The 12,160-nt window shown below is 31.4% G+C and overlaps 1 protein-coding gene across 1 annotated transcript in view; it reads left to right on the forward strand.

The window, feature by feature from the left end:
- The window catches only part of Acadvl (Acyl-CoA dehydrogenase very long chain), a 104,974-nt gene that overhangs the window by 70,547 nt on the left and 22,267 nt on the right, over positions 1–12,160 (forward strand). The window contains exons 7-8 of the mRNA XM_075357294.1: positions 4,893–5,156; positions 8,572–8,740. Coding sequence (XP_075213409.1) covers positions 4,893–5,156; positions 8,572–8,740 — 433 coding nt within the window. The remainder of the gene's footprint in view (positions 1–4,892; positions 5,157–8,571; positions 8,741–12,160) is intronic.

A 12,160-nucleotide genomic window follows, 5' to 3' on the forward strand; every position in this document is an offset into this window, starting at 1 on the left:
TATTTCTTTCAGTTGGGATGTCAGTTCTTTTAAATTATTAGTTAATTTGATTTTTTTTTTGTTTCTTCAAAGATGGCATTGTTTATTAATTTATGTGGATCATAAGCTCTTTTGTTTTTAGGTTGGGATTTTTTCTTTTTATGTGGGGTGAATTTTATTTTAACTTTAATTAAGTAATGGTCCGATCCAGTATCTGTTCCTCTCAAGACTTTTACATTATAAATCTCCTTGTGATAGTTCCGGTCCATGCAAACATGATCGAGTTGCCATTCCCCTTTTTTCCAATCTGGGTGTTTCCAAGTCTTCAATTTGTTTGGTTTTCTCATAAAATAGGTGGATTTTGAGATCATATTATGGTTTCTGCAAAATTCGACAAGTCTTTGGCTGTTCTTATTAGTTTTCTTCTGGGCAGGCCATTTTCCGATAATATCACGATATCTTCGTTCTTTACCAAGTTGGGCATTAAAGTCCCCTATTAAAATCTTGGTGTGGGTCTTATTTATGTTGTTTGCAGTTTGGTCAAGAAGTTCCCAGAATTTGTCCATCTCTTCTCTATCTTTTTTAAGATTGTTTTTGTCATTGGTGGGAGCATGGACATTTATTATGGTGTAGAATTTATTGGCTGATTTTAGGGTTAAGGTTGAAATCCTGGGGGAGTAAGACTTAAATTCTACGACCGAGTCAATTATTTTAAGATTGATTGCAAATCCTGTTTTGAACTGTGGGCAATTCTTCATCACACATTTCCCGGGGATTCCTTTGTAAATTCTGTAACCCTGAGATTCAAACGGCTCTTGGTCGGTGTTTCTCATTTCTTGAAGTCCTGCGATTAGGATTTTTTGTTTGTCCATTATGTCTGTTAGAGTTTTTAGTTTGCCAGGTTGAGTTAGAGAATTAATGTTGTGAGTGGCAATGTAGTTTATTTGCTTGTGTTTTATCCTCAATTTTGAAGTTGTGTTGTTTTTGGGTGTTTCCAAATGTTCCGATTCATTGTTATCTTTTAAGCAGCTGCCCACTGGATCCGAGTGCAGCCTTCTCTGGTATTTACCAGACGGTGGATTTTTTCTTAAAAGTTCCATATTTGACTTTCAAAGGCAAGTCAGCCTTGGGTGGGAATAAATTCCCGAGTTACAACTCTGGATGTGATCCAGAGAGGTGATTCCGATTTAGTTCACCAGTAGAAATCTCCATGTTTCTAGCTGGTTATCCAGATAAACCAAGGTGGAGGCGCAAACCAATTTTCTTAATTGAGATTTTAAGTATGGAGAAAAGTTTAAATCGGTTCCGGAATCATTTCATCCATATATATATATATATATATATAAAGGCTCTGGTCACCTTTAATTTGCTACTTTCTTTATTTCTGTGTGTCCTTACACTATTCATCATATTAAACTTCGCCTCTTTCAAGTTATAACCCTTTGTTTGCTGTGAATCTGGGTCTGAGTCTGTGTTTGAATTTTTACAGTGAATTGCCATTATTCAAACTCTGCTTATCCATCACTGATCTGCTGTCTATACACATATCCTCTAGGTGCAGGTAATTGTTTAATGCTTCCTTATATTTTTTTATTTCTTTGACCAGTTTAAATTTGTCTATTCTCATATCTGATAACTATTGCTTTCTCTAAAAGAGATAACAATAGCTGTCTTGCCTAACATCTATAATTCATTTAGTGATCTGAGTCACATTCATTAATATATTTATATGAGTGGTCATGTGTGAATGTACTTATAGATATCCTTTTTTGAAAACTACATTAAAGCAATGATTATGTTCCTTGATATTGCAAATTATAAAACTCCTTTTATTATACTCATGAGCACCATCTCCTTATTATGCACTTCTGAATACCAGCTCTTTGCTAGTTCTAGCATTTAGTCTCTGAATTAAATTTTATGATTTTAAGTTGTTATAAAATTGCTCAGTTTACAGTGGAATATTTATCTATCATCCTTGATTTCTCTTTCTGCATGCAGGCACATTTAATATTAATGCAATCCTGTTTTTTACCGTACATAACTTTATGATTTTTTATTTAAGGAATTCCATCATTCCCAGTCCATTTTCTTTGGCAGCCAACACTTAAATCTTATACTGCTGCTATATTATCATTTCTTTTAGGCACTGTTATTTTATAGACTTGTCACATTTCATGTTCCGAAATACATATTTAAGTTTTATTTCCAGTTTTTTCTCTTCCTTCCAGGACTTTGAGATTTTGAAACTATTATTTTTGTTGTTGTTTGAGGCTCCATACAATATCCTTCGACGCACAGGACAGGTTTATGAGATTGATCGAAAAGACACTTGGCTAAAGATATATGTCTCCATGCTCAAACCTGTACACCATCTCCTAACAACTGAACCACAGAGAGATCCATCAGATCAGGACCCATATGCACCCCCTAGATGGGAAGGGGTAGTTATTGCCGCCAAATGCTGTGCTTCATATCAATGAGTGCGACGCTAGCCATTAAGATGTCAGCGGGAGTTACAGTCCACCTATGTTCCTGCACATGCGCTTTTCCCACCAGCCAGATAACTGCTCAAATTCCCACCACATCAGAATGGCCCCTACCACACATTGGCTGCTTTATAAGCATTAGCATGGTAATGTGAGAGCATTCACTCTCATATCACCCCCAGAGCAGACCAACAAGAAGAAGGAATTCAGTGACAAGTGGTGCCCAATGTGGAATCTCTTGGCAGATGCCAACTTTCCTGCTGGACCATCGCAGCGGATGGCTGGTCTGCAGAGAGAGCTAGCCTACCAGCAGAAGTCCTGATGAAGATGGAGCTGAATGAGCACCGCTCAGAGAAAATCACCTCGGCTGCATTGGTGGAAGATGACCTATGGTGACTACACTGCAGGACTCTGGGGGTTACCACTGCCGTGCTATAGTAGAAACCAACTGCCACTGAGGGGAAGCTTGGCCTGATTCCAATGGACAAGCCACAACTCCCCAACCACAACCCACTGAGCTGAGCCAACATCACCAGAGATCAATGACCAGACTCAACAGCCCTTTTCAGGGCTACCTCATCAAACACACAAACAACCCTTTTCAAGGCCATCATTACAAAAATTCTAAACAACCCTTTTCCGGGCTACCACAAGGCTCTAAGGTGCCACTTGTCATTGGAGTAATTCGGTGACATTATATAAAACATTAAAATGATGGTGTGATTTATGAGTTCTCAGTGAAGATAATTCATTGTTACTGTATAAAGGATACAATTCACAATGTGACAATGATTCCACCATCATATCAAGAGAGAGGTAAATGACAGCTTCCAGATGCTGCTAACCAGCCAACACTACATGAATCCTAACTAGTCAGCTGTCATCTTAACATACATGTTTCAGCAATTTGATTGGAAGGTTAAATGTTGTCATGTTAAACAAGTAATAAAATCTTCTAGAAACTTTCATGAATTAAAAGACCATATGCTGAAAAAAATTTTAAATATGTATATTTTGTCAGATCTAACAAAGAAAATTAATCAGTGTATTTATTGTAATTTGTAATATTCTTTTCAAAACAATCATAATAACACTCATTAGTATTTGATTTAATTATGATACTAAAGCTACAAGTTGCTGTAGCTAAATCCATAACTATAGCTGTGAAGTTATGTAAAAACTGTGGTTCAAGATTTAATTTTCAGAAGCATATTTATGGATTGTAAAGATTTTAATGATATATCTAAGAATAGAATAATTAAAATAATTTTTTTTTTCTGTAAGGTGTAAAATGTTATATTGAGACTAAAAGATTAGTGCAAGCAAAAGAGAATACACTAATTAAATCATGTAGCTGAATAAAAGAAAAAGAAAACTCAGTTTATTGTAGGGAAAATCTTATATCTCGTGTTGGAAGTTATGAAATTTGAAAGCAAGTTATAATTTTATAAGTATAAAAATTTCATCAATTTAATGTGTAATTAAATATAATAAATAAAATGAGTTATTAATAATGATACTAAAATCGCTTAACAACTTACATTTTTGAAAGGTCTGTTGAGTGTTATGCACTAATTAGCATTCAGAAACAAGTTAATATACTTTATGCCAAGTGTATCAACTAAAAAAAAAAGAAAAATTCATTACTGTGAGAAAGCAATTTACTTATACTTCTCATCAGTCATTATTTTTAATCCATTAATATTCCAGGATATTATTATCCATATATTAAAGACCATGATGGTTTTTGTTAATATCCCAAGATAATGATTTATTACAAACAAAATTATACACTATATGAAATAAATCTTTATTTTATTTTGTGTAATCTTAGTTTTGTTTTTTTTTTTTTCGCTAAACCTGTGAAATGAAGTCTATTACTTTCAAGCATTCTGTAACTTGTCGGGAAAAATTTCCATCATTCATATTTTAAAAGAACATACATAGTTTTTAAATAAACATATTATTTAGTTAAGCACATTATTTGTCATCCTCAGTTGTAAAATACTCTACTTGTAGATGGATAAGGACACATGAGAATCTTATATTTATTTCCATAAGTCTTGTCTTTATAAGTTGTGGTCAAACTAAATTCTTTAGTTAATTTCTTCTTTGTATTGCACATATTTAGAAACCTTTTTCTATGCAGATGGTAAAACATTTTGTATTTAGAATTTTGGACAAAAGTGGAAGTAATATAATGTGATAAATAGACTTATGTTTCCTGTTAGACTAAATTTTACAGGGACTATTCCTGAAACACATATACCCCATAGCTAGTTGGTTAAACTGGATGTGTTGTTAAGATATATATGAATAATCATAAGTTTACTCTACTAGTAAATATGTAATGCCTTTTTTTATAAGAGCTGATAAAATAAAAATTTATTTTAATTCTAAAATTTTCTCTCAATTGTCTTGTAGGTTGCCATGAACATACTGAACAATGGTAGATTTGGTATGGCTGCTGCTTTATCAGGTACAATGCGTGCAGTTACAAAGAAGGCTGTTGAACACGCTACTACAAGAATACAATTTGGTAGGAGAATTGATTCATTTGGCACAATTCAAGAAAAGTTATCCCGCATGGCTTTGTTGCATTATGTAACAGAAAGTGTAGCATACATGTTGAGTGGTAATATGGATTCTGGGTCTGTTGATTACCATCTAGAAGCTGCCATATCAAAGGTAATTTACTTAATTAACTTTTCCTTTTTTTACCTAATTGTTAATTCATTAATGAATAATGTAATGATTGCACATCATTACATTATTTTAGTATCTAATTCAGATATCACCATAACACATAATTAATAGTATAAATTAAATGAGTTGGCATTTTCATACTCTGCTCTTTCTTAATTTTCACTTAATTTTTATAAATATTTATTCTAAGTATTCAGCAAAATGTACCTCCATGTTTCAAACATGCCTGAAGACATTGGTTATAAATATAGCATAATTTAAGTCCTATATCACTGTACCAACTTGGCATTTTGGTTTCCTCTTTTAATCTACTATATTAAATTAAATTTTATGTACAGTAAGAGGCTTGGCTTTACTGAGTCACTAGATTGACTTTTTTTGCAGCAGCTAGATGGAAAACAAAGAATCCTTGGGCAGTTACACAGATATAAAAAGTGAATACCGCCTTATCACCAATAAAGAAATAACTGCCTTGCTGCTTATTAGAAGGCATGACAACACAATTGTCTCATGATGGTGATCAACAAAATTCACATACGGTCATCAAGGAAGAAAAAGAAGAAAGGATGTGAGAAAACGGTGGAAAATTAGCCTTCGGAAAGACTGCCTTTTATCACGGTAGTGGAAAACTTTTAGTTTGAAGTGTGGTGACTTTTTTTTATATTAAAGAAATAAAGAATAAAATCAGAAAAAAAGAGATCTATAATTGCTCTATATTGAGGTGTGGAATTACTTTTGAGCTTCTTTAAGCTGAACCTTACACTGATTACTTATTTATATGTCTAATTGTTATACAGTGCTAAAATATCAAAAGTAATAAATATATTACAAAGGAAAATAAGAATTCCTTTCATTTTGTAATTGAATTTTAATTTTTGTTCTTTATGAAAAAGTTCACTTCTTGAGAATAAACTTTGTGAATCTATAACAGAGAGGATAATTTTAATTTCTATTAAAAAAATTTACTTATTCTTCTATATTAACCTTTCACGGACAGTGATGTTTTATGGCTGTGAGCGGAAGACATTTTTTTTTTTAAATTTCATGCAGAAACTAAACCTAAAAGTGCATTCATGCATAGAAACACTTGTAACTTGTGTTTTTGTTGAATTCTGCCACTAATCTGGTTAAGGAACACTGTTTAATTATCTCTTGAGACAAAGTTTATGCAAAAATGGTACAAGTCTCACAGCGCACTAGAATTTGCAAACTATAGGTGATGATCTTAGTTATGTTTTACATTGAGTTCTTTTCATGTAAAAAAGACACTGAATAATAATAGTAACATTGATGGTAATGTAGCATAGCAATTTTTAAGAAGTAGTGCACCTAGGCAGGGAATAATATAATATGCTTTTATAATAATAATAAAAATATTTTTATTCATTTCCTTCTGAATTTTTGTCTCAAAAATTTTGTTTGAATTCAAATGAAGCAAGCTGAAAATGAAGTTTTGGAAGGAACACTTTGTAAACAAATTACCTAAAAAAGAGTGAAAAACACAGAAAAAATAATGCACACATCTTGTTACATTCTTACAGTCATTGAACATGCATCTGATAACTGAAGTAAAATGGTTCCCAATCACATTGTATCAGGAATTCCCACCTCAAAGTGATTGAAAGAACATCTTCTGCCATCTCTAGGAATTTATATATAACTACGTGAAGACAAATAGCCGGTCACATTCATAGGCTCATATATAGGTTTCCGCCCTCCAGCATAAGTACAGGTAGCCCACATGAGTTTCCACCCACGAAAGGTTAACTTTGTCCCCTTTAAGGTAGTCCCACAAAAATATTACACAGTTATGCCAGTGTTTATTCCAATCTTCAAAACATTTGGTGGAAAGTATTTTTTGGTGTAGCATTAAGGTCACTATTTTCTTTATTCATCTGTCATTGTAAATCATTGTTCTTTTAACGTTCTCTTTGTCATTAGAAATTAGAAAAAGTCACAGAGTGCGAAGTCTGGAAAATGCAGAGGCTGCAGCATAGGGATGGTGTTATTTTTGGCTAAATAGTCGCAAATTAATAATGAAGCGTGAGCTAAACGTTATTGTGGTGCAAAATCCAAGAATTACTCAGCCACATGTGTGGTTGTTTCTTTGAATCACCCAATCACATAAATGATGTAAAACAGATAAGTAATAGTTTTTGTTGATCATACAACTTTGTGGGTAAGCATTCATAATGGATAATGTCATTTTTATTGAAAAAACAGTAAGAAGAACCTTAACATTCAATCAAACTCAGTGTTCTTGTTTTGGTCTTCATTCAAGAAGCTTCCATCAAGATGATCACACTTTCATTTCAATGTTATACAGTACACCCACATTTCATCATTTATTATGACACATTTGAGTAATTCTGTCATCAGCAGTGGCAGCTAATAATTTATTTATTCTTTTGAGATGTTACTTTAGTTGAAAGTTTTACAGTTTCGGAAAAAATTAAGCAGCTACTCATTTCGTACTCAAAATGTCAGTCAAGATTGTTTCACATGAGCCTAAGAGATATTCATCTCTTCGGCAACTTCTTTAATAATGATTTGATGATTATTAATCACAGTGGCCTTTACTTTATCAATATTTTTATCGATTGTTGATGTGTTAGGACACCCAAGCCTTTTTTTGTCTTCATAAGTTCTTGAAACCATTTGTACTACTTATAAATCTTGGTGTCAACATTATATTCTCACCAAAAACCTTCTCTAACCACTTTAGTGCACTTTGTTTCACTTTTAATGTAGAATTTAATGGAAATCCTTTGTACCATCATTTTCAAACAAAATAATTGCCAATCATATGTTTTAATTACTTGGCTTCCAAATTTGAATAATGTGTAATATGGTTGAAAGCCAGTATACTATCACATGGGAAAAACAGGAAGTCAAAAAAACAGCAGGCAGAATTTAAAAAAATGTATTATGTTTTTTGTCTCACCTTGTATGTTTAATATTAACGATTTATCATTTTTCCCATACTTGTTTGAGTTAAATTGGTTGTGGTAACTTTTGAAATCATTGTACAATCCAGAATTTCTAGTTATTTTCTAAATTTATTATTTTATTACAATTTACAATTAATTGTTTGCACATATATATTTTTTTACAGTCTTCCTTTACAATTGGGATAAACATTTTTATTATCACTTGGAGTTCATTTTTATCACTTGGGCATTTTTATTTACTTGGACTGCAACAGCTTTGACTGTTGTGTATATAGATAACTGGCATTCTTAATAATTGTTCCCAAATAATTAAAATTACATATTATTTCAAATTATTGCTTTACATAGTGATAAAAAATCATTTTGAAAAACAACCTCTCCTTATTCTAAATAGCTATCTAATAAACTTTATAATTGTTTCTTAATGTTTGATGTAACTTTTACAGGTTTTTGCTTCAGAGGCAGCATGGTATGTAACAGATGAAGCAATTCAAATATTAGGTGGTATGGGTTTCATGAAAGACACTGGATTAGAACGAGTTATGAGGGATCTTAGAATATTCAGAATATTTGAAGGAACAAATGATATTCTTCGCCTGTTTGTTGCACTTACTGGTAGGTTATGAGTTTCAACTGATGCCTGCCAACAGCTGTGGGTATAGCTATTAGAATTCTTATAAATTACATCTTGCCTATCAGTTTTTCTTTTGATACTCATTTAAAAGAATGACTTACATTTTTGGTCTGCCTTGACATGCCAGCATTTTTACAGGTAATGTTTTTGTTATACTCACAAATTGCATCACATTACAGAAGCTTAATGCCATATTCTTGTGAGTTGTAATTTGTTAAGTGTGCTTTAAACACTATTATTTATGTATATAGGCCCTGAAATTCTGGATCTTTCTCTAATCTCCACAGCTGCAATTCATGTGTCATCTTTTGGTTGGGATCATCTTGACTATATAGAAATCCCAGGCAGTAGACAGATTAATCGCCAAAGAAGCCACCAGGCTTCTTTGGCGATTTTAAATAACCTTTTTGGTGCATGTGTGATCTTTTCTGATTATGCATGCATTATAATGATCGTTAAAAGCAGTGTATCAGAGTGAATGATTGCCAGTTGATGACAGCTATGACACATGAAAGATTTTGCCCCAGATATCTTCAGTGAGTCAGTGACCATGAAGAAGTTACTCTTTGTTGGTTAAATTTGGGGTTTGTTAAGTTGTTGATAGAATTTTGATTTTTTTAAAATAAAGTTCAGGTTAGTGTGTGAAAATACTTGCCATATGAAAGTTGCTTTTACTGTTCTCACATACTGTTCAACAGTTAACACATACATTTCTATAACATTTTTTCATCATTGAATATTAATAAATGTGAGAATAGCTACTATAAAAACATTATTTGTGTTCTCTTTTAATTATTGTATTTGAAAGTTAAGTTGGGGATCCAAAATTATCGCTAAGGTAATCTATTTTCCCCATTATCCTAAATTCTGTTGCAGTGGTTTCCAAAACAATATACAAAAAATATTTGAAATAATAAGATTAAACTTATAAACTAAACTAATAATGATGAATTAAAACTGTTTTAAAAATCTATATACCTTACAGTTTAATATTTTTTCTGTTTTAAATTTTTGCATTTGTTTTTTTCATATTTCTTTTCTAATATGCATTTACAAAATTGTACTTATTTTTTAAAATGCATTAATTTTGCAAGTTTATTTTTCTATATGAAAGACGTTTTTTATTCTATTATTAGTTTTTTTTTGTATGATGTATAGTAGCTTTTCTATAAAATTACATCATTTTTATTTTATTTTGTTTTGCTACTGTCTTTGTGTTTTTGATGATAACCTCTCTGGTTTTAGTAAAACAAAAAATAAATAAATAAAATTTTAAAAAAATGTTCCTTTTACCACAACATCTTAAATTTAGTTTAGTGGAGCTTACAAAAGTACAATTAGCATATGACATTCATCATATATTAAAATAATTTTTGTACATTTATTTTTCCGGTATTGCAATAACGTCAGAGCTTCAAGCTTATGTGGTGATGTCATGAAGAAAAAAAAATTATTTTCTCTAGTTTACTGTATTTATTACTTTTCCTACTGATTATATTACTATTGTATATTACTACTGTTAAGACAGCATTGACATTTTGCTAAAATAAAATAAAAATGACCACTTAACTGTCACTTGACTATCAGCCAGATTGGTAAAACTGCACAAAATTTTAAACAAACAAAAATGTGTAAAAAATTAAGCTTTCAGATAAATTAAATAATAAAAAGTAAAACAAATTGATAACATAATTATTGAATTTAATTTAATAACAAAAATTAGTGTGTTTAATAAATCAGTGATTACATCTATTATGTTTATTGATAAATAAAAATCAGCTAACTTTTTAATTAACTAAAATAGAGCCGTGAGAGCCATTAAGCTATGATAAATTTATCCTGCAACTCAATGGGATAAAGGGGTTGAGTTTCCAAAACTTTGATAATAAATAAGCATATCTACTCTCTCCAACCAGCATACCTACTGCTCACATAGAATACACATCACACACACATACATTAATCAGTTTAATTTTTTTATCCCATCAATATGTAAAAAAATTTCTTAAATTACTTTTATGCGTAGAAAGAATGATTTTTCAAGGATATTACATGTAAATATTTTGAACTGGTTATATCATCATTTTAGATAATTTATTTTGTTTTTTTAATCATTATTTATAAAGAATATTTCTTTGGTGGCTTGTGTAAGAATGTATGTATAAATATAGTAAAATAAATAAATAGATAGTGAAAAATTACACAGGTTTGATAAAAAAATACACAGAATTTTTAAATTTCCCAACTTATGTAAGTCCAATTGTCATAATTTTTTTTTTTAGTACACTTGTCCCTAATGTATATTGGTAGCTATATTGGATGCTTAGTTTACTTTTGGCTGTCAAAAAAATGATATGAACAAAGATTACCAAGAATTTAAATTTTGCTTTAAGAATTGGATGAAGTGTATTGTCGCATAAATGTTGAATCATAAAGTGTATCACTACTGAAAATGTTGAATGTTGCTTCTGGTGATTCTTCTAAGAATAAAACAAACATTTACAAGTGGTAGGAAACATTTCCAAGAGGGCCATGAAGACATTGAAAATTATGAGCACCCTGGATGTCCCACTGCATCAACAACCAATGACAACATCAAAAAAGTGAAGAAAATGATAGTAATTCGGCAAGTGTCCATAATCAGAGCGTCAATAAGGATTACTACCTGAAAGTTCTTAGCCCTTTGCATGAAGCAATCTGAAGAAAACGCTTGGATTTGTGGCAAAACAATTCATAGCCATTGCACTACAATAATGCACCCCTCACACTTCGCTGTTTGTTCATGAATTTTTGGCCAAAAATAACACCGCTATGATCCCTCAGCCTCTGTATTTGCTGGACATGTCCCCCTGTGACTTCTTCCTATTTCGCAAGCTGAAAGAACCATGAAAGACAATGTTTTGCCAACATTGAAGAGATAAAGACAGAATTGCTGAAGGAGCAATTTCTGGTATGGAAGTACCATACCAGAAATTGCATTCCAGAGGTGCTTCAAAGATTGGTAAAAATGTTGGCACAAATGTGCCAGCACTTTTTATATCTAAAAAGGAGTGAAGATGACAAAACAATATTGATAAATAAATAAAGATTTTTTTGAGAAAAACTAAAATTCTGTGTATTTTTTTTTTTATCAAACTTCATATACAAACACTTCTTTTTTTTTCAAACCTCGAACATACCTTGACCAGCTAGTTGATCTTACTTACTGTTGATAATTTTTTTTTTTAATAATTATATTCTCTTACTAATTTGTATTGGTACTTCTATGCTTCTCAGATTTACTCAACTAAACGCTTCCAATTCTTACCATTCAAATATTCAATTACACATTCTTTCTGCAATACATTTATATGCAATTACACTAAGAATTTCACCTGCTAGTAAAATGAAAAATATCCTCC

The sequence above is a fragment of the Lycorma delicatula genome, chromosome 1, assembly GCF_047948215.1.
Source record: "Lycorma delicatula isolate Av1 chromosome 1, ASM4794821v1, whole genome shotgun sequence".
Classification (NCBI taxonomy): Eukaryota; Metazoa; Arthropoda; class Insecta; order Hemiptera; family Fulgoridae; genus Lycorma; species Lycorma delicatula.